This window comes from Cygnus atratus, chromosome Z (assembly GCF_013377495.2).
Source record: "Cygnus atratus isolate AKBS03 ecotype Queensland, Australia chromosome Z, CAtr_DNAZoo_HiC_assembly, whole genome shotgun sequence".
NCBI lineage: Eukaryota > Metazoa > Chordata > Aves > Anseriformes > Anatidae > Cygnus > Cygnus atratus.
Window position 1 is genome coordinate 83,771,996 of NC_066396.1, and position 23,643 is coordinate 83,795,638.

The window sequence follows — 23,643 nt, forward strand, 5'->3', positions numbered from 1 at the left end:
TGCTTCCACCTTCTGTAGGCCTCCTTTTTCTGCTTGAGTTTGGCCAGGAGCTCCTCGTTCCTCCATGGAGGCCTCCTGGCGTTTTTTTGCCTGACTTCCTCTGTGCTGGGACGCATCGCTCCTGAGCGTGGAGGAGGTGATCCCTGCGTATCAGAGCTTTGTCCGTCCTGCAGGGCCTGTCCCAGGGCACTCTACTGAGCACGTCCCAGAGGAGGACACAGTCCCCCACAAACACCCCACAAAGAGCCCACAAACACCCCCCCCCCCCCGGCGCAGAGCGCCGACCCTTCCAACATGGCCACCCCGCGGCCGCAACCTCCCTCCCGTCGGGCACCGCGCGGCGGCAGCGATTGGCCCCGGGTTGGCGGCGGCCGGATGCGGGCGGGCGGTGCGGGAGGTTCGAACGGCAACGGCCGCGCCGGGAGCCGCGGCGGAGCGGTGAGGGCGGGCGGCGCTGGTGCCCTGCGGGGGGGCTGGCGGCGGGCGCCGGTCTCTCTCCAGTTGTGCCCGGCGGCGGGACGGGAGGCTGCGTCTCAGTGCGAGGGGGCACTTCTGTGCTGTGAGGTGGCAGCGCTGGGGACGGGCTGGCCAGCGGGAGGTGCTGCCTGCTTCTCTGGGGATGCTCAGAGCCCGCTAGGGCGCCGTCCTGCGCGAGGTGCTCTGCGTGGCCCTGCTCCGCGGAGGGTCGGAGTGGGAGATCTGCGGAGGGCCCCCCCCCCCTCCAGCCCCAGCCGCCCAGTGATGCCGTCGGTGTTACTGCTGGGCAGCTGCGGGTGGACACATGCAAGACGCCACGCTGGTGCTGCTGCAAGTGCCCCCTTCGCCTCTCGGAACGTGCTTAGAGTAGGACAGTACAAACGCAGGTTACGCTTTCTCATTGCAGGTGCTTGGAAGAAGTGCACAAGGAGTGCACCTCCCTTGCTGGTCTCACCATGTCTGTCAGCACCTATGAGGAAATTCTCAAGTACTACGAGTTACACGAAACAATTGGAACGGGTAGGAATAATCTCTGAACAAAAACACGTGCCTGTTTTCTGTCTGACCACTCTAGTATTTATCTGAGTATAGATTAACTGTTATTACAAAGTATGTCAGCTTTCAAGCTCGTGTTTTTTTGGAACAGAATTCTGAAGCTAGTTGGCAGCCAATAACTTTAATCACCTCTTCCTCTAATGAAGACGTTGTACACAATTATGCTACGTACTCTGCTGTACAACTGAGACTAAAAGGATGATAGCACATCATCACACTGAGCTTTAAATGTCTGTATTTTCAATTTTAGGTGGGTTTGCAAAGGTAAAACTTGGACAACATCTTCTTACTGGTGAAAAAGTTGCAATAAAAATCATGGACAAACTTGCTCTAGGGGTAAGTCAAAAACATTTTACATTTGATAGCATCATCTGATTCTTGTACAGTTCTCAAGAGCAAAGGGGTGTGGTATATAAAAATGCTACCTACTAGTCCTGCTGCCTTTTAAAGGATGCTGTAGAGTTGAAGGAATTTTAACAGTGACAGAAACCTTGTGCCTTCTTGTGAAGTGGGCAATATTCACTCACTGTAAAATGGAAGAAGTTGAAAATTATTACAATAATTCAAACAAAATGCTGGTGAAAATACTAGATATTTTACATTTTCGGGTTTTGCTGATCAGAATTATATGGGGGGAATGGAAGAGCTGTAGATGAGTTGATGTTGAATCGTATACTGTCATAAACATGCTGTGAAATTTTGACTTCCACAATAGTCTGCTGCTTACTGTTGTGTCAAAGTAATGTCAAAGTAGTCACCAATTTCATACCTTACTTTCATGGTCTCTTAGGATGACTTGCCTCGTGTTAAAACAGAAATTGATGCCATGAAGAATTTGAGTCACCAACATATTTGCCGGTTGTATCACGTTATAGAGACATCCAAGAAAATATTCATGGTCTTAGAGGTAAGAAACAGTATTTCTGCCATGCTTGAGGTTACAGTACATGATCTGTCTGCTTTAGCAATATACAGTAATATAACAGAAAAGCTGAAATGAAGCATTTCTTAAGAGGTTATCTAATTGATGAGTTTGTTCAAGATTCATTACTTTAAACATTAAGCTGAAAAGACATATTCTGTCTTCTCGTAAAAGCCACTCTTTGGTGTTCCCAATCAGTGAAATAAGTTTAATTCCTACCTTGCATTTCAATTATTTTAAAATAGCACCAGCAAGGTCTGTGAGACACCAGAACTCGTAAGTGATTGTCATCTACTGGGTGGTTTGCACCACTCATGACAGGAGTGTAATGTGTTGGATACAAAATTTGAGGCAAGAATCAGACTTCTTGGCTTGTGTGGTTTGCTGCAGTGGTGACCCATGCCAAACTTTTGGGTACTGATAAAACAAAGGGAATGGTAGAGCATCCTATAGCTGCTGTCCGGTGCTTTTTGTGCTCTCGTTGCTACTTAGATTTCCTGGATATGTTCTAAACATAGTCTCATTTGAGCTTTACCTTTCTTATTGCAGTATTGTCCTGGAGGAGAGCTGTTTGATTACATTATTTCTAAGGACCGTCTTTCAGAAGAGGAAGCTCGTGTATTTTTTCGGCAGATTGTTTCAGCAATTGCTTATGTTCACAGTCAGGGATATGCCCACAGGGACCTCAAACCAGTAAGCCTGAATAGTAGTCACATTTTTGTAAATAATAACAAATGATCTGACATCTTCTGGAAATGTATTGTTTCTGCTTGAAACTATGTGCCTCAGCTGAAATGGATGTGGCTGACCCTGAAGAAGGATTTTCCTCTGAAATAGAAGTAGAACATCAGTACCGAGAGTACTGCGTTCAGCTCTGAGGCCTCCAGCACAAGAAGGACACGGAAGTATTAGAACAAGTCCAGAGGAGGCCACAGATATGATGAAGGGCTGGAGCACCTCTCCTACGAAGTCAGGCTGAGGGAGTTGGGGTTGTTCAGCCTGGAGAAGAGAAGGCTCCGGGGAGACCTTATAACAACTTCCCAATACCTAAAGGGGGCCTACAAGAAGGTTGGGGATGTAGGAATAGGACAAGGAGTAGTGGTTTTAAACTAAGAGTGTAGATTTAGATTAGATATAAGGAAGAAATTCTTTATTCTGAGGAGTGTGACGCATTCAAGAGGTTGCCCAGAGAAGCTGTGGATTAAGGCTAGGCTGGATGGGGCTTTGAGCAGCCACGTCTAGGGGGAGGTGTCCCTGCCTGTGGCAGGGAGTGGAATGAGAGGATCTTTAAGGTCTCTTCCAACCCAAACCATTCTGTGATCATGCTCTGAATGGGAGTGGAGCAGAGACATGGAACTAATTTGGATGTTGGTTAGGCATTTCTATTATGCTCTTTGTTCCAGTAGGCACCTGGAGAGAGCCTTGATGGTGTCAATATGTTGTGCAAACTGTTGCGGTTTTGTACCTCAAAGAACAGAGTCTGATAGCTTAAATGGAGGATACATATAGAGAGGGTGCAGAATAAGATGCATGCTATTGGCCCCATCCTATGGCTTTTCTGTCATTGCAGATCAAGCATTGGTTGGAAGATTTGAGTGTTTCTCCACAAATGGGTTAGAACTTTGCATTGTTAGAGATGCTGATATCTCCAAGAAAAGCAAACCCTTGGAGCTCAAGCAATTTCCCAGACAGCTGATGAGATCTTTGTCTCCAAAGAGCCTTTTCCCCAAAACCAGAAAGCGTTGTTTGTGCCTTTTGCAAGGAATTGGCTTCTAGCTGATGAGCTGGTGAATCCAGAGGAGGATATGATAACTTGGGTTGGAAGCGACTGCAGAGATTTCTGCTTGAACCTCCTGCTCAAAGCAGGACTCAGTGTCTGATGGCTTTATCCAGTGCCATCTTCAAGCCCTGCCATGGACGAGGCTGCACGCTTTTTCTGGGCAGTCTGTTGAGTCCCTGACCAACCCCTGAGTGAATGCATGCCTGCTGTCTGTCATCATCCCACCGTGCCCTGCTGAGAAGAGCTTGGCTCTGTCTTGCTGCCCTCCTTGTAGGTGTGAAAAGGCTGCCGTGAGGTTCCTCTGCAGACTGACCAAACATCTTTCCCTCAGCCCCTCCTCACTGAGCAAGGGCCCCAGCCCCTGAGCAGACTGGAGGCCATGCACGGAGCTTTCTTCCATTTGATGTCTTTCCTGCAGGGGGCCAAAACCTAGATGCAGCGTTGCAGATGTCCAACAAGAGCTGAACAGAGGGCTCAGCCCCCTGGTCTGGTGGTGCTGCTTCCTAATTCAGCCCGTGGTAGTGTTGGGCATCTTTTGTGCCTTTTTTGTGCCCTGTTCAGCAGATACAAACTAGTCTTTGCCACCTGCGGTACCGGACTATGGGGTGAGCTTGCTGACAGCCAGTGCTGGTCTGTAGAGGAGAGCTTTTTGCAGCCTCTAACTGCTGACAGCAGCAAGAACTAATGAAAGAAAAGGTGGTTCCTCGGATGCTCAGCTGAAAAGCATTATTTGCTGCCTTCTCTTTCACCAGGAAAACCTGCTGATTGATGAGGAACATAATTTGAAGCTGATAGACTTTGGACTCTGTGCAAAGCCAAAGGTAAGAGCATCTGCTCGATCCAATACGATGTGCACCCAAGAAATGCATGTTTGACCACAGAATGCAATGCAGTGACTTGCCCAAACACCCTAAAGTAAAGCCATTGATGTGGTTGGTATACAATTACTGCTTCCGTGGAAGGGACTGAACTGCGCAAGAGAACAATTAACAGCTGTGGTTCTGAGCAGCCTGTTAAATAGTTTTCTCCATGTAGACTTGGTATTTTTGTAACCTAAGGCAGAGATCATCTGGCACGTACGGCACCTTCTGTCTCATACAAGGGCCCGTAATACTAGGTTGGCATGCACTTTTCCCTCATGCATTTTTCAACTGTGTATGTCTTTCTTCAAAAGATTTTTGTGGAGATGGAGGTTGTGGACAGAACCAACTAGTTTATACAGGTGACACATGCAGATCCTCTGGTTTTATGTGTTTGTACTGAATTGTTTCTTGATCCTAAAAAACGTTTTTAGGAGCCTTTTCTGTTTGCTATTTTAACATGCAAGGCAGGTGCTGGTGAAGATCAATGTAATGGGAAGACAGTTTTAGGGATTCCAAGAGAGTTATTCACCCTCAGATTGTTTTACTTGACTCAGTAGAGCAAGTTAGAGCATCATGCTGGTAATCGAGACCCAACAGGGCATCAACTCAGTGGAATAACGTCATCTTATTGTGATCTGTGTAGAAGACAGTGCGTGTGAAATAATAACATGGTTTTGATAAGGAAGTATTTTATCAGTGGTTCTTTGAAAAGTTATTGCATTAAGTATTGTCATAAATAACCAGCTAGCCTCATGCCCAGTAGCTCTTAGATCACTTCTTCACAGTTTGTATCTTTTATCTGCACATTTGCACAGGGAATTCACATTAATAGATGAGGAGCTAAGGAAAAGAATGCATCTTGCCAAGGAACATAGATAAAGGAGCAGTTTGGGATCAGAATGTGTATAGGATGTTTGTGGTCTTAGACTGTTTGCTTAGTGTATCCATATATTACAACAAAGCAAAATAAAAGGTGAACATAGATGCATAGCAGATGAAGAGGGAGCCTCTGAGGCTTCTACTGTGTCATTACTAGATGACATAAACAGTGTTAAAGCCAAGGCTTCAGTGTGATTATTCTGATTTCTGTGTTATTCTAGGGAGGTCTTGATTACCATCTGAACACCTGCTGTGGAAGCCCAGCTTATGCAGCACCAGAGCTAATTCAGGGCAAAGCATATATTGGATCAGAGGTATGTAGCAGAGTTTTAGTGGAGTTTTTTTCCCTCTGGTGCCCTGTCTGGAAAGGCAGTGAAGTTGGGGTACGCTCGCTTGGTTTCCCTCCTGAATGCCCCTGGACGGCATTACTTTGGTACTTCCCACAGCTGCCTCAACTAGCCTTAGCAGTCGCAGACTCAAACAGTGCCATTGGCCACGGGTCAGGTAGCTGGCTAGTTTGTATCTGGCTAATTCTTACCTACCTACACCAGTTGCTCCATCTTTTAGTGCCCTACAAAACAGTAATGTTCTTCTACTACAAACTCTTTGAAGGAGCAATGTACTCTGTCAATTACTCCTCGCTTGTCACAAACTTTTGTGCAGTCTCGGAGTCTTAAATGATTTGTCAGGCTCTTCTTTAGCTTGCAAGTTGTGCGTGAAGACTCGGTCCCTTTTTGTTGCACAATGTTGTAAAAATTGAGAGCAGAAAATGTGAAGAGGTTTCTCAGCTTTGATTTCATACCTGGAACTCTGGGACTACTTGCAATTTGCATTTGCATTTAATCTGTCCAAAATGTTCTAATGGGAATCCCTTCATGCTGCTTGAATTGCTTTGCTATTAGGATGGAGTCAGTCTTTTGTTTGTTCTCATAGCTTTTCACCGCTGTTGTTGGCCTCTGATTCTTGCTTTTTTGTTTGTTTGTTTTTCAACAAGACGAGCCTACTTTTCATGAAGTGTATGTGGACTTTGCCAAGGGCGGACAACATGGTCTGTCATGAAGCCCTTTTAGATACATCTGCTTTGTGAACATCTACTCACTTTTATTTTTTAGGCAGATATTTGGAGCATGGGTGTACTGCTGTATGCTCTGCTGTGTGGCTTTCTCCCTTTTGATGATGACAACGTCATGGCAGTCTACAGGAGGATAATGGTAGGTATTGATTGTGCTAGGAGGGCCATGGCTGAGTGTTACAAGAGGTTTGCTTTTCTGGTGACAGAACCTGCTGAGCTTTGCCTAAGGCGAAAAGGCCTTTGTGCTGCATTTTGTCCATTTTTGCTGCTCTTCCTAGCAGTATTTTGTGGATTTGTTCCATTGGCCTTCAGGGTACTCTAGCCTGGTGCAACTGGTTCATGATAGCAAGTGGAGTTTCAGGAGAAGAATTTTCTTGCCAATGGGCTGGATTTTTGGGTGGGATTTCATCTGGCTTCTCCGTATGCTGTGACAGAACTGTAAATCTGCCATTGGATTTTCCAACATTGAGTGTTCTTGAATGCCAGCTATTCTCCTCTCTAGGAAAGGCAGGATTCTGCCTCCACTATTGCGATTTCCTCGTCCAGAATGAGCATGCAAAGAGCTTTCTTCCATTTGATGTCTTTCCTGCAGGGGGCCAAAACCTAGACGCAGTGTTGTAGATGTTGTCCAGCGAGAGCTGAACAGAGGGCTCAGCCCCCTGGTCTGGTGGTGCTGCTTCCTAATTCAGCCCGTGGTAGTGTTGGGCATCTTTTGTGCCAGAAGACACCTCTGGGTTACATTCAGTGTGCTGTCTGTCAGCACCTCTCTGTCCAGAATGAGGAGGAAATGCAAGACCCCATAAATTGCCTCCAACAGAAAAGGCTGAATAGGTAGTAAGTAACAGCATGGAGTCGTTGGTTCTGTTTCCCTGTAAATTCCTCCCAGTGCAGCTAAACAGCTGCTGTTTGGCATCCTGTAGACAACTCCACCATCCACTTGCAGGCTGCCAGCAAATTTCCGTGCACAAAGCCTCCAGTAAGCCAGCGGAGTGCGGAACAGCTGTGTTGGCTGAGGTCTTTGGCTTCCTCTACCTGCTTCTCCTTCCCTGACCAAGAGCTTGGTATGTCTGAAAAGTAGAGGAGCGTCCTGAAGAGGATTCAAGGACTGTCCTGGTAGGAGGGACAGGAGATTTTGGAGCCTACAAGGATGATTTCTGCAGAGTTGAGGCCTCACTGCCTAACACGCGCAGGAGCCAGGAGCTGCATTCTTTGGAGTGGTGGAACATTGGCCAGTGGGACTTGTTGAGGTGAACAGAGACGAGCAAGTTTTAAAACTCAGTCTGAGTGCAGTGGAAGAGGGAAATCTCACAGGTGTTAAGATGCAGGCTTGCTATTTCTGCTCAGAATTTGTTTTAATTCTGTGTGGCTGCGAGCTGAAAATTGCTTGAAATGGAGACACTTAGGCATGCTTGTGGAATTGAATTTCAAGCGTTACAGATGCTGAAATGTACTGTAATCTCAGCTCAAAGCTGTTGGAAGGCTGCTGCTTGAATCTAAGCTCTACAGTTACCTTAAAGGAGGCTCTAGCGAGGTGGGGATTGGTGTCCCCAAGCACCAAGTGGTAAGACGAGGAAATGGCCTCAAGTTGTGCTGGGGGAGGTTTGGGTTGGCTATTAGGAAAAGTTTCCTCACTGAAAGACTTGAGAGGTATTGGAACAGGCAGCCCAGGGAAGTGGTTGAGTCACCATCCCGGAGGCATTCAAAAACCGTGTAGATGAGGTGCTTGGTGACAGGGTTTAATGGTGGGCTTGGCAGTGCGAGGTTAAAGGATGGACCAGATGATCTTAGAGGTCTTTCCCAACCCAAATGATTCTATGGTCCTATGACTGGAAGCAGGATCACAGTGCTTGCACACAGTGTTTCTTTCCCTGGAATGCTCCACATCTCTTCGTTTGGGAATACGTTAAGTCAACCAAGTATCTGCTATAACTCCTGTAAGAAGAAAATATTTCTGGAGTGATCTTATGCCTCTGGTAGCTCCTGCGAGGTATTTGCCTTCCAGCCCTGTCCTCAGTCAAGGAGATGCTACTTCTGTTTTACCTTCTCTCCTGATCTGTAGTAATATATTAAAAGCAAAGTGGATAATGAGGCTTCTTGTGTGTTGCTCAACTTGCCTTACTTTCCCAGTAAAGCTGCATTGTGAAATTGCCCACCGTCTGTTTCTAATGATATCACTAACCATGTTTGTGAAGATGGAACAGGAGGTCTGGTGGAAGTATCTGCTGCAGTAGTGTGGTCCTGACGGATGGACCCCGTGGTACAGGCCTATATTGGAGCAGTTGCTGAAGAGCTGCTGCCTGTGGGCAGCCCCCGTATGATGCATTCAGGAAGGACGGCATCCCGTGGGAGGGACCCCACGTGGAGCAGGGGCAGAGAGGGAGGTGTAGGGAGCAGCAGAGACAAAGCATTATGGACTGACAACAACCCCATTCCCTGTTCCCTTGCATTGCTCAGAGGGAGGACGCTTTTAGTTCTCACTGCTCTAGTTTGTTACCAATTGTCAATACATTACATTGATCTTCATTACACCGTGTCTGTTTTACTTATAACGGTATCTGGTGAGCCATCTTCATGTCCTTATCTCAACTCACAAACGTTTTTTTGCATGTGACTGTTCTTCCTTTTTGGCTGAAAAGAGATGTCACTATCACCTAAGTAATTTAATAATTCCATTTGACCTAACTATTCAAGGTTCATTCTACACCCTCTTTATTTTTTTTTCTGCAGAGAGGAAAATATACTATTCCCAAGTGGCTCTCTCCTAGCAGTACGCTGCTGCTTAACCAAATGCTACAGGTAAAGGTGCTGCTTCTATTCTGATAGGTCTATAAAATGCTATTTCATTAGGTCGGAATACTACATCAACGAAGTACTTAGAAAATATTTGGTGTTTGAAGATTAACTCTTACATGTCTGAATCCTTGAAGGAAAGGTTATCCTTGTCTTCTTCAGAAAATTCTCACATAAGACTGTAATAATACTTCTTGGATATAGAAATAATTAAAACGTAAATAATTAAATTAAGTCTTGAGGCACCTTGTATTTGGGAGTTCTATTGATACAGCACAATTAAGAAGTGTTTATAAATGAGATGTATTATAAATGAAGCTGAACATATTAAATATGCCCTCAGGCCACATCTAGGCAGTCTAGTCAATGCAGAATGTTCCTGGAACGTGTACTGTAACCACAGGTTCCATAACTGCTCTTCACAGCTCAGACATTTAACCTTCCTTTTGATGGGGTTCTGAAACACTGTTGGTTTCTATTCTATCGGTTCTAACAACCAGAAGGTCTGAATAAAAGATAAGTTGTTTCTTCTTTTCTCAAAGATTTCCGTAACAACTTGATTCTTCCTGCCCACTAGGTGGACCCAAAGAAGCGGATCACAGTTAAGCATCTGTTAAGTCACCCGTGGCTCATGCAAGGTTATTCAGATGCTGTCCAGTGGCAAAGTAAATACCCAGTAAGTACACTTGCCAGGAGGTTCCTCGGCATTTCATGTAATCTTATTTGCTGTCACAATGGTACTGATTGTTTGCAATTTCTTTTGAGGAGGCATTTCAAGATGCGTTGTCTTTGTATTCTGTAGCTGATGCTTAATTAGCAAAACAGCTAGCTCCTCATCAAAATGTGCAGAATTTCTGTATATGAGCAACCAGTTGATTCTCCAGGCTGCTTGGTCAGTACTTTGTTTAGGGGGTAAAAAGCAAGTATTCTTGTTTTTCTTGGACATGCTTATCTTAATTCTAGTTCTCACTGAGAATTGCTCATTTGGCCAACAAGCTAACCTCTTCAAAAGCGTGTTTCTCCTCTCTGTCCCTCCTCAACTCTTTGTGTGTGAGTTGAGGGAAGCGTGGGCGCTTGGGGGAAATTCCAGCTGTCATTAAGTGCTGAGGAGCAGCTGATGCTCATTTGCAGCCAATGCCTCCTGCTGGCCACTGGGTGCCACTGTTTCTCTAGGTAAAGAACAGCTTGCTGCACATGCACTGTCAGTTTTAAGTGGCTCTGGCAAAGACGTGCATGCCTGATATAGCTTTGCGTATTTAAAAAGAGATAAAAGTGTAGCTTCCACTCAAGTGAAAAATCTCATCTGCAGACAGGCTTTCGTATGTGAGTTCAGAAACTCTCACCAAGGAGGGCCGAGACGCTGAAGTTGTGTGACTTTGTTTACTCACGGCAGTATTTAGCTGTGATGCTAAATAAAGTACAAAATTTGAAATCATGGATAATTATGGACTCAGCCTGCTGCATATCACAACAGTGTCATGGTCAGATGTGACTCAGTGAGATAACCTGAAAGCTTCATGCTTTAATGTAGTCCATGTTCTTGCAGCAGGGACACCTTGATGAAGACTGTGTGACAGAGCTTTCCGTGTTTCACAACCAGAGCAGGGAGAGTATATCGGAATTAATATCAGAGGTAAGAAATACATGTTGTTAATTTGTTGTAATTAAGCACACTAATACAGTGAGTAACTTTAGCGTGTTAACAGCCTCATGGTCCCTTATTCTCAGGCATGAGTTTTGCTGTGCTTTTCCGACCTATGGAATCCCCACAGACCTTCAGGATTTATCACTACAGTTCTGAAGCTCAAATTTGCCTTTTCTTATTCCTCCTTTCATTGTGTTTCCTAAGCCTTATTGTTATTTTCTACCGTGCTAATATCCTTATGAATTGCTGAAAGGCAAAATAGACTCAACCTAAAAATGTCTGGGTGAACAACGGATGTCATGCACTGGCTTAACTCCTTGCTTTGAAATGTTCCAATAGGGAAGAGAAAATTATCAGTGCATCACTCCACCAGGCTATAAAATAAGTGTGGGGGAATTGCTTTTCACAAACTTTTATAGAAGTGAATCTGTTCCTGTCCCATTGGAATATAAATGACAAAAGCTGAGCTGACTACCTGTAGAGGAATTGTACCAATATGTTAGGAGTGACATTCTAAGCTGGTAGTAGAGACTTACAACGTGAGGTGGACTCTGGCTTTAACCTGATTCTAAAAATTGTCCCTTGAATTTGAATATTTTGAATAAGGGAAAACAGTTCTCACAATTAAGTTTGTGGCATTTACACAGTCCTTTACTGGAGGACTTCTAATGCATTATAACTAATTCAAACTAGTAATACTATGCTGCGAGCCTGTCAAGAATTATACCTGTGGTACTTATTGTAGTCAAGTTGCTGAAAATCACACCAAAAATTGATGTTGCTTGGGGTTAGGCTGGAACATGACGCAAAAAAATGGGAGTCTGGTTGAAATACTAACCAAACAGGGGCTTTGCCATTCACTTCTGTAGAAAGATTCTTGTCTTAGCCTTAGTTTTCATTCTTGATATTTGTACTATACAGTAAGTTTCAAGCATGAAGAAGCATCGTCTTTATTTCAAACATATTGTGTGAATCAGCTCAAGTCTGAAACTTTCTGAACATGATCAAACTTAAGGGGTTGCACGTCAGGTGGAAAAAAAAATCAGAAATGCAGAAATTGTCAGAAGGCTGAGCTTACTTCCTACTTACAACTTTTCCAAAGACATCCAAATACCTTTGTTTTCTAGTGGAATTACGACCAATTGTCAGCAACATATCTCTTGCTTCAATCCAAGAAGGCTCGTGGCAAGCGCGTTCGCTTACGGGTTCCGTTGCTACCACAGCATGCCAGCACAGCTCAATCAGCAGGCCCAGAGGTAAGTTTCAGAGTTCAACAGGACAACATACTGATTAAAAATGTTTCCGTGTTACCAAAGTTCTGCCTGGGAAAACAGATTGATGCCCTAATCATCAGTAAGAGAGCATGTATGCAGCCAGCTCACCTGCATGGTGGATGAAGGGAAGGTGGCAGATGTTGTTGTCTTTCAGGATTTTAGCAAGGACTTTGATTCTGTCCTTATGGCATCCTTCTGGACAAATTGTCCAACTATGCGATGAACAGGTGCACACTACTCTGGGTGATGAACAGGCTCAATGGCAGAGCCCAGAGTGTTGTAGTGAACTGGGCCTACATCTGGCTGGTAGACAGTCAATGGTGTTCCCCAGTGCTCCATTCTAGGGCCAATCCTGCTCAACATTTCTATCCATGACCTGGATGCAGGCATGGACTGCATTCTCGGGGAGTTTGCTGATGATACTCAGCTGGGAGGTGCTTCTGACTCCCTGGAGGGAGAAGAGGTCTTGCAGAGGGATCAGGATGGACAGGAGCACTGGGCAATCAGCACTGGCATCAAGTTCAGCAAAGGGAAATGCTGGGTGCTGCGCTGGGATGGAGCAGTGCCGAGGTCGGGCACAGACAGGGGGACGAGTGGCTGGGGAGCAGTCCAGCAGGAAGGGACCTGGGGATGCTGGTGGCAGCAGGCTCAACGTGAGCCAGTGGCGAGCCCTGGCAGCCAAGGGGGCAAACCTGTGTTGGGGTACATGAGACACAGCACAGCCAGCCCGCCCAAAGGGGTGAGTGTCCCGCTGTACTGAGCTGGTGCGGCCTCACCGGGAATAGTGCGTGCAGTTCTGGGCTGCACAGCATAAAAAGGATGTTGAGGCACTGGAGAGCATCCAGAAGAGGGCAACAAAGCTGGTGAAAGGGCTGAAAGGCATGTGCAGTGAGGAGAGGCTGAGGATACTTGGGCTGTGTAGTTTGTAGAAAAGTAGACTGAGGGGTGACCGCATTGCTCTCTGCAGTTTCCCGAGAAGGGGAAGCACACAGGGAGGTGTTCACCTCTGACCACTGGGAACTAATGGAAGGATGTGTGGGAGCAGTACCATGGAAGGTTCAGACTAGATGCCAGGAAAAGTTTCTTTGCCAAGAGGGTGGTCAAAGACTGGAACAGGCTTCATAAAGAGGTGGTCGATGCTCTGTGCCTGTCAGTATTCACGAGGCATTTGAAGAATGACCTTGTTAATATGCTTTAACTTTTGCTTAGCCCTGAAGTGGTCAGGCAGTTGGAACTGATGATCTTTGAAGCTCCCTTCTGACTGAACTGTTCTGTTCTAAACAGTTCAGTCTCCTCATTGTTTGTTTTAGCCAGCTGGGCTGCTACTACAAAGTAGCGGTACTGGAACAATCAGTGGGGAGTACATGGTGTGTTGGGAGTACCGCAGAGAATCTCCCTTTGGCAGCTCCTGGAACCAAAATAGCCCATTGTTTGGCCTGTGTGAGTGTTCCAGATTGTCTTTTGTGATGCCTACCTTTTTACTTTTCCATGTTTGTCTCTAAATATTGTTGTACCTTGTCAGTTGTGTTTGGCTTAGTAAGGAAGGTCTTCTGAAACATCCTGGCATATCATCTGGGCAGCCTACTTTTGAAATGACATGGATACTACATGAGTGGATGGTTAAAGGGCAGAGACCTGCTCTTCCTCATCTGCTTCCTTTTTGAACAGAATCTCTGAGAGGAGTCAGGTTATTTTGAGTAAAGGAAACGTTGTTGTTGTTGTTGTTTTTCTGAAGAATTGGATTCTGAAGTGCTTTTTTTGTGTAGCTAGTTCTTAATTTTTGTTCCTGTGCTTTGGCAGAAAAGTGCACATAAGGTGTTTCAGAATTTGTCTGAAGTTGCTAAATTGCTTGCAATATCATATGTAGTATGCAGCTATCTGTGATGTCAGCGATAATTATGCTTTACAAACTCAAAAGCATTCAGTAAAATTTCAGACTTTGTGTAAGCCGTTCCTTCCTTGACCTCTGAACTTCTGTGTAAAATTGTTAGCTACCTAACCAAACATGCTATTCCCTGTAAAGACAAGCTCTCTCAGTAAATACATTATTATGCATCTAATTCGCTTGCATGTAAATTATTTCAGTTCATTCATCCAGCTGCTCTGTAATACAGATGAGAATTCTAAGATTAGTAGTGCTGCATAACAGACTATGTATCATAGGTGTTGCTGACTATGTATGATGTGATTTCTGTGATCAAAGTGGGTTATTTTTGGCACTCAGACCATTATAAGGTTGAGCTTCTTGGTTCAGCAACCAAGTTGATGAAGTTACTTCATCTATATTTGTGGAATGGTATCTCAGGCTACTTTGATCTGGCTATTTAGCATATGTATTATGTCTTAAGTGATTGTGAAAATCATGTCCACGTAATACTAACAACCCAGTAGCCCTACAGTGCTCAGGACAAACTTTACTTGCCCGCATGTAGATAATGCAAGTGAGTGTCAACTGCATCTGCTGAAATACCCAACCAGCAAATACGTCTATTTAGATCTGGTCTCATGTAAACAACCAAGCAAACAGAACCTTTCACATAACCAATTACCTGGGGGGGCTGTTCAGCCTGGAGCAGAGGAGGCTCAGGGGTGTGTGGGAGGGAGGTTGTCTTATCAATGTGTGTAAGTACCTGAGGGGAGGAAGCAGTGAAGGGAGACCCAGGCTCTTTTCAGTGGTGCCCAGCGTCAGGACAAAGAAGAGGCAATGGGCACAAACTGGAACACAAGAGATTCTGTCTAAAGATAGGAAACACTTCTTTACTATGTAGATGACGGAGCACTGGCACAGGCTGTCCAGAGATCTTATGGAACCTCCCCTTCTGGAGATATTCAAAAGCTGCCTGGACGTGGACCCAAGCACCCTGCTCTGGGTGTTCCTTCTTAAGCAGGGGTATGGGACCATAAGATTTCCAGAGGTCCCTGCCAACCCTATCCATTCTGTGATGACACAAGTCTATGCATAATACTGCCTTATTTCAAACTGTTAGATGTAGAAAGATATTCCAAAAAAATCACCATGCAATATATTTCTTCTAGAACACAGTAGTCAAGATATCCTCTTCAGGCTTTCATATTGTAATGGAACATGATGTCAGCTATAATACAGGGTTGTTGGATTCTTGGCTGTAGCTAGCAGCCCTCTGGTAAGGGCCTTTTAGTAAGTTATAACAGCAGATCTAGTACCACTAGTACTACTACTTTCAGTAGTAATGAGACGTCTGATCATTGCAATATCTGTGAACATAGGCTGAGAGATGTTTTTCTGCCAGCAGAACATAGTTTTGCTAAAAATACATCCATTCTAGCTCAGGATTGATAATTTAAACTAGCCGCATGTGATTTCAGCAAAGTGGTATGAAACAAGTCCTTGGGAAAGCGGTTCCCGAAATCAAAAACTAGAAACTAAGGATACTGTGATATCGTTATTGAATGTGGCGTGGGGCATGAAGGTGAGAAATCTTGACTGAAGTTGTGAATTGTATGATTTAGTAAATCATACTTTGTCTAGGCTTGCACATAAGTGAAGTCTTCTGAATGCTGGTTCAAGTGGTACTGTGGATTCTGCAATCACATGTTTTGGATGTGATGTGTTTACTGTTATCTGGCCCCCTTTCAACCTTCGCTGCCTTCTTCTCTGGGGTTCTTTCCAGATTATTATTTGGCTTTTGATGAAAAGAGCTCATGATCCAAGTCTTGAAATCAAAGGCAGGTATTTCTGTGAGTTGCTACTCTTCTTGACACAGGTTGTGAAAGATGACGTGCTTTGAGGATAATTTCCTATCTGCTCTTGATATAATTGACAAATCATTTGACAAATCCACAATGGCAATATTAAGATCATATCATAAAATGTAGGCTGCTGGCATGGGAATTTCCATTAGCTGTTAGGAACTTTAAAAAAAAAAAAAAGGCAGTTTTAGATGTTACTGATTTTTCTTCTGATGAAATCTCGCTTTTAATACTGCAATGAAATCTCAACTTTCTTTTGTCTCAATCTTTCTTTTCAGTCTGAAAAAACTACGACATGTGAAGATACACCAGACTCCAGTGAAATGCCGTATGCATTCGGATCCATGGAATTTTCTGATGCAGCTTCACTGTTTGAAGAGTCTCCACTGGAAGGGTTTATTCTAAATAGTCACAGAACAAACCAGGTGTTTGAAGAACTAGTGTTAGTTCCTTAAAAAAAAAAATACAATTCTTAATGCAGAAATCTTTTTCTCATTGTACATAATACTTATTAAATATTTCAACATTTAGTGTTCCATGGCCAAAAAAAGTTACAGACTGAGTAAAGAAGTACGTTCAGCTAAATATTTTAAATGATTAATATTTAACATGATTAATTTGATGAGAACCTTAACTTTGACCTTTAGTTTGCTTAAAAACAACCTGTAAAGGAATAAGCAAATGAGTCAAACAGAATTTTAAAACACATTGGAAAATAAGGCACAGCTAATGAGATTTTGGATCTAGGCTAGAGCTGGACAGGTCTTTGAAGGTACAGGAAGAAGTTCAGTATTGGCAAGAAAATCCATGGTGAAGCAATGCAAATTATACACTTAAACCAAATGCAAATTCATAGCTGTTTTTAGATTAGCTGGTGAGGAATAATCTTAAATGTGGAAGCTGGAGAATTTAGATGAGCAGATAAAAGTCAAATGACTCAATCTGTAAGAAATCAAGTCATTGTAGGAGGGAATCAGAGGTACTGAAGAGTTTTTAACTATTTTGCTCAATAGACGAGTAGTGTATGATACTTCTGTAACCATTGTCTGACCTGCTTAGATTTTAGAATTTCCTTGTCAGTAACTTTCCTGAATGTGATCAGAATACAGTCAAGGATGCTTTTTTTTGTTACATCTCTAGCAGCATTCAAGTCGTGATGCTCAACTGGATAATACAGAATTCACACTGTCAACTCCAGTGACAAGAAAAGTGGCATCAAAGAATCATGCAAGCAAAGAGAATGTTGATACAGAGTCAGCGTTAAAAAATGAGATACCCTTTGTGCTTCCTGCTCCAAAGACTCCCTTCGGAAAGAGTCAGATTGAGAAGCAAGTACAAGGCATATCCATTCAAGGACCTGCCTTCAAAGGTATGTTGTGTGTAACAAATGAAAACCAAGAACACGTGTTGCTTAGGAATATTGTAAATTAAAATATGAACACAATATTTTTGTATCCAAAACATCTGTTTCTGGAAGACTTTTTGTTTTGTCACCGTATACATTCACCAGCGTGTACATCAGAAAAGGTGCTGCAAGAGGTTTAACCATATGTCAGGGTGTGGTACTCCTATGTTAATTACAGAAGTCATTACTTCTTACAGTTTCATATGAATGTGCCTTTAAATGCACTTTGACTGGGAATCAAGTGTTGTATTCCTAAAACTAGCATGTGTTTCCGCTTTCCCATGAAGGTTTAGAAGATTTCTTCATTCTTTGTTTTTTGTTTGCTATTACCTTGAGTGAAAACAAAGTTATGCTTTTAGTCATCTGGTTTTATTGCTTTTAGCTTTTAAAAGAAATCTAACTACTGGATTTCTCGTGGTAGCTTATCATTATTTTCACGGTACCTGTCCAGAGTGGCAGTGAAAGTACTTATGTTAACAATGTGTAAGTCTTACAATTATGTGGTGGACCACAGAAACCTGCATACATTATGTCAGCTCATCTGAGTTCCAAAAATGTCTGTCCTCAGCTTGTCTAGTTCGTTCTTATAAAAACTGGCGGGTCCTGTATACCTGTTACTGTTTCCTTCAGCCATTAAAACTAAAGTTTTGGTGTTGATATTGTAAGTGTTAACTCTGTCATTCAATACTAACGACTCCTTACAACAGGAGACTTTTCTGTTCTAGATAATAGGGGATATTGTTCAGAAACACTAGGTTGTTGCAGGATGACTTACGTTATAAAGGATATTGAACATACCACTGTCCTTCCTTAAGTATTTAAGGAAGTATTTACTGGCTAGTTGTTTGTACAACTTTGATTTTTGTCGTAAGATTATATGTGGTAACTTGTGATGCTTCTCTTAATGATAAGTTTAAAAGGCTAAAGTAGGTACTTCTGGATTGAGAAATGCAGAAATATGGTTCTAGCTCATTTTAGTTAGACGTTTCTGAGAGTTAAACAAATTTTTTTTTTGTTTCACTGAACATTCATACATTCAGGATAGGTAGTAGTAATTCTTAGAGATAGCAAATGGTGGAAGTAGCAGTTGGTAATTTTGAGATCATCATTGTCTGGGGCCAAATGCAGTTCTGTAATGCTGAAACTTTGAGCATTTAGATAGGGTTTAATTGTAACAACTGTTATATGGACAGTTTCACTTATGGTTTATTTCTGCACATTTGAAACTGTGTTCCACAGAACTCTGCCAGTGTCGATAGTAGAACTTTTTAGACTATTATTTAGTGTGTATTATTAAACATGGCTATATAATTCACACCTTTTCATGTAAAGGAAATGACGTGGTTTGGAATGCAACTGTTTGACATAGCAAATTCCTCAGTATTTATCATAGGACCAGTGGCAGAGCAAGAAAGCAGTTCTAATCCTCTTTCCTTCCAAACTCATAATACTGAACTGCACAGTCACTCAAAGACTTGACTTGTAGAGATCTGGGGAATTCAGCCTCAGTTTTTCTTTGTGTAGCAGGGATAGTCTTGTTATATTAAAAATATGTTTTATTACTCTGAAGATGCAGACCAGAGATAGATAGGGGGCTGGTTTTAAAAAATAAATCACTAATTATGAGAAATCCTGAATTAAGAAAAAATCCTCTGTTTCAAAAACGTACCTGTTTGGCTTGGATGTTTTCTTTCAGAGAGACAGTTCACAACAGTCACTCCAATTAAGAAACCCAAAAACCCAGCAAATACAAATGAACTGACAGCAGCTGAGGTTCTTCCTGAAAGAAGGTAAATGTCCAGTTATTTGTATACATTTCTGATTTAGAGCAGTGCTACCTTAATCCATGAACAGCTTAGGAAGCCTTGTTTACAACAGCAAGCTGTATTCCCACTATCTGGTTTAAAACCTTCCTAAAACCTTGTTCTATATTCACTAGAAAATACTGAAGGCAGAAAAAAGTTTTAAAACTAGAAGTCAATTACCTTCAGAATGCATTCCTGTTTTCTGTAATGTAAATTCTTTCTTGTTCCAGTTCCCTAGAGTGTGGTTTTTGTATACCTCTCTGAGTTTAAAGCTCAAGTGACTTTTAAATAGAAACTCTCTTAATACACTACACTTCGTTTGATTTTTTTTTTTTTTTTTCATTCTGTCAGCTCTGGTAATATTGTAATGATGTATCTGATATAGCTAGTTTGTGAATACTGACATAAAACAACTAATTAAATTTTTTTCTTTAACAGGTGTCACTCGGTGGAACTAGATCTCAACCTAGCCCATGTGGATAGCAACCAAAAGAAGAGAAAGGCCAAGATATTTGGAAGTCTTGAAAGAGGCCTAGATAAAGTGATCACAATGCTTACACCAAGCAAAAAGAAACGATCCACTAGAGATGGGCCAAGGAAACTTAAGGTATGGCTGCTGGGGAAATCTGATATGGAAATAGAGGATAGTTATTGAAAACATCCAATACCTTTAGGACTGGCCTTGTGAAAACTTCTGTGGTCTGACTTGCCTGCACTCTACAGAAAATCGCAGTTGCTCTTACTGCGTTTCTGTTAATGTGATAATGCCCCAGTTATTAACAGGGGAGTTAGTGCTAGTCTGGGCTCAGGCAAGTCGCCAGCACATCAAGGAAGGGATTTGACCATTGCTTTTTGTGTGCCATATAATCAAATAGGAGGGAAACAGGATGGGTTTAAAGGGGAGCCCCAGCTGAAAATGTTTAATCATATTTTTGTATAAAGCTATTGCTAGCTTTCCCATTGGTGCAGTAAAGTGAGTTTTGATGATATCCCTTGCTCATTTTTTGTAGTCCAGGAGTGATATACATGGGAAGGTATTCCAGGATAGTTTTTAGAATTCAGGAGAATCTGAGATTAAGCTTAAAACCTAAAGTACTGCAGCCCGTAAAAGAATTTCTGACACTGTCAGCATAATTTTTAACTTTTAAAGTTTTGATGTCTCTTCATCCAAGACAGTTTATTACTACTAGTTCTTTAAACAGCCTTAGAATAAGCAGCTCCTTTGCACAGAACACTTTGACGTTAAATTAATAACTTGTGCCTACCGCAGTTGATTCATAGGTTTGGTATTAGTTTTCTAGAATATACATGCGTTGGCATAACACTAGACCTTTCCATGCAGTGAACAGTGCCATATAAATCACTTAAAGGGATTTTATATTTGAAGAGAAGAAGTCTCTTCAAAAGAGAAGTTCAAGAAGTCACTTAGTGGACAAGTCTGTTATATGCAGCATTAAACCTTGATATAAACAAAACTATAATCATAAACTTATGGGTAGTAAATAACCTTGTTTCTTTGAATGCTGTGATGCCTTAAGGCTAGAAAAGCCTCATGGAACTGTGTGTGTTCCTTCATACCAGAAGCACTGTCTTGGCTAAGCAATAAAGGATAGACAATCTCCCAGCTAAAGGGTGCTTTAAGCACAGTCTTGTGTCTATCTTTCGTAATCCTGTCAAGCAATCAATTCTGGTTATATACAAGACTTTTAACAGTCTCTTTGCTGCCCTGGCCCATCACTGCTACTTCGAATTTTATGCTGGATTAGAGTTTGTGCATGCTTTGATATTAATTGTCCGGAAGTTCACCTTTAGTGTTTCTGCTGTTAACTACAGTGTCTTAATGATCATAATATTAGGGATTTGAAGCATTTTTGTCAATATGGTTAGATGTTCTGAAGCTTTTTGTATGAAAAGTTTCCATAATATCTTCAGTTTGGGGAGAAAGATGACTTTTCTTGACTCTTTTTAATGGGCTGACTACTTTTAGGCACACTATAATGTTACCACTACTCAGCTGATGAATCCAGACCAACTGTTGAATGAAATAATCTCTGTCCTTTCAAAGAAGCAAGTGGAGTATGTTAAAAAGGGGTAAGTGGAAACAAGGATTACTTCCGCATATACACGTCTAAATAGCCAGTACCCTAGTCCTTGATAAAGCAAAGTATTTAAATTTTCTTTCTCGGCCCCACTCTGTAAAATATGATACTTTTGCAGAAAGCATAGAGGACATTAAATGTTTGTGTGTGATGAAAATTGCCCACACAACGCAAAGCAATGTTACATGAGGTCTCATAGAGCTCTTTGACAAATATTAAACAGTAATGGTGAGGTGACACTTAGAGGCTGATGAGAGTTTTTTCTATTCTTTGTGAAATTTTAAATATAAAAGATTGGTTATGACACAAATTAGACAATTTGGGAGGGTAATGTGGATACTTGCAACACTTATTATTGGCAGTAAAAACATAAATATTTGGCCAAGAGATCAGTGTATTTTTTTAAAGCTGCAGAGAATTCACACTTTGTGCAAGTTTATTTTAAATTTTAGGATTTGCTAATGAGACTAAAGTACTAAGACTAGTATCAGTTCCTATTTTTGATCCAAAATTGTCTGTTTGCTAGTTTTCCAAAGCATGAAATAAATGTCTTGCATTGCTCATTAATATGTATCTTCTGAAGTGCTTGAATATTTAATTGTCCAGTATGTCAGAATATGCCTGAACCTCTGATGCTCAATCTCAAAATGTGGACAGGTACATAACTGCAGAGAAGAGCCCCTCTCTATTGTGGTGATTTAAACTTCAGAATCAGTTTTTCCATTTCTCATACTAGCAACAGTTGAGCTGTAGCCAGCCTCTCAGCAGTGGTCTCTGCAGAGAGGAGAGGTGTCTCCAGGTAAAATGCAGGAGCACCCCAGTGCCTTCCAGCTCTGTACTCCATGAATCAGGGTCTGTGGCAGCAGTTCCCATAGCTGGGGTAGGCCTTTACTGTCATATATTTGTACTTGGGTGAAACGATAACATTGTAGGACTAATGTAATCAAAACTCTCAGTTGACTTCATTATGGGTTGTTTTCTCAGTAACGTGAATACCAGTGGGGTAATTTCTGTAAAGTGCTGTTATTCATTCAAAATTGTATTTCGAAACAAACATTAAACAATTAAATGATTTTAATTTTCCTTTGTTTTGTACAGTTATACCCTGAAATGCCAAACACAGTCAGATTTTGGCAAAGTAACTATGAAGTTTGAGTTAGAAGTATGTCAACTCAGTAAACCTGAAGTAGTTGGTATCAGGAGACAACGGCTTAAAGGTGATGCTTGGGTCTACAAGAGACTGATGGATGACATTTTATCTAGCTGCCAAGTGTGACTGGTTGATGCATGTGCTGAGAAAGAAGCAGTTTTGTACTGAGGCTTTAATCATCATTCCAAAAGGATCTGTTTTGAAAAGTAATTATTGATCGCATTCACAGTTGTATTTGAGAATGTCATCCCTTGTGTTTTTAACCATCCCTCTTCGTATATATACTTCCTTCATGTTTCCCCTTTATAAGAAATTTGTCAACTTTTGCTAAATGTTCTGCAATTGTAACTCTTCTGAAATAAAAGTTTAAACTGTCTCCCCCCAACCCTGCTTCCCTATTTTTCACATATGCAATTAAAAAAGGTATTGGTGTTCATATACTGAAGCTTATTTTGGTATGATTTCAGTTATCACGTACATGTGGTACAGAAATTCATTTGCATAATTCTTTTCTCGTCTCTGTTTAAGTAGGATTTATTGAGATCATTAACTAAGTCACAGCTGTGGTTCCCAGAGTTAAAGTATATGCTCAGTGTCATACCAAATAGAACTGTCTTCAATAAATGTGAAGTCAAGAGGGCTAGGATTTAGAGTGTGATCCCATATAAAATATTACTCTAGCTCATTACTAAGCCTCAGTGATACTTAAAAAGTGTATGTACTTTCTGATGCTCTTGTGTTAAGTGGTCGTTGTGTTAAGGGCAACGTAACACTTTTGAATTGTGTGAATGGAGTCATTTGTAACTTACTGCTTAAAGGCAGCTGGGAATGATGTTAAGGGAGGTGAAGGAGTGGTGGGAGTCCTCCAGCCCCTCCTGCCGAGTACTGTTCCTGTCCCTCTTAGAAAATGTATGTTTTACAAGCACTTGGTATGTCACATAGCAGTATTTATCCTTTAGCCTGCATCAACAATGTGTCAGAGCATGAGCAGCAACCACACCAGTGTAAATCCAAGTACTAGCAGTGAGAGGGCAGTTTTTCTGAAGCCCTTCTATAAACGGCAACGTTGCAGATTTTTCCTGAAGTACATAAGAGCAACTGGTGTGCACTGTATGTAAGCCACACGTTATTGCCTCTACTAATGCTTGAGGCTCACTTATGTAAGAACTGGATGGGGGGATAGTTGAGTGTTCTTGGA

General features: G+C 42.1%; 1 protein-coding gene across 5 annotated transcripts; it reads left to right on the forward strand.

Moving 5' to 3' along the window:
* Positions 1 to 375: 375 nt before the first annotated feature.
* Positions 376 to 22,886, forward strand: MELK (maternal embryonic leucine zipper kinase). 5 transcript variants are annotated; one of them, XM_035567611.2, is made up of 18 exons: positions 376 to 438; positions 884 to 996; positions 1,283 to 1,368; positions 1,823 to 1,939; positions 2,504 to 2,647; positions 4,487 to 4,555; positions 5,698 to 5,790; positions 6,589 to 6,687; positions 9,276 to 9,344; positions 9,916 to 10,014; positions 10,885 to 10,971; positions 12,111 to 12,239; positions 16,265 to 16,411; positions 17,130 to 17,355; positions 19,088 to 19,181; positions 19,635 to 19,803; positions 21,184 to 21,287; positions 22,394 to 22,886. In XM_035567611.2, exons 2-18 carry the CDS (start codon positions 933 to 935, stop codon positions 22,569 to 22,571), a joined length of 1,974 nt encoding a protein of 657 aa, XP_035423504.1. In that variant the 5' UTR covers positions 376 to 438; positions 884 to 932; the 3' UTR covers positions 22,572 to 22,886. The 5 variants fall into 5 exon arrangements, with proteins under 5 accessions (XP_035423504.1, XP_035423502.1, XP_035423507.1 ...); XM_035567609.2 differs by having other exon boundaries at positions 17,127 to 17,355; positions 22,394 to 22,884; XM_035567610.2 differs by having other exon boundaries at positions 417 to 564; positions 17,127 to 17,355; positions 22,394 to 22,834.
* The last annotated feature ends 757 nt before the right edge of the window (positions 22,887 to 23,643 follow it).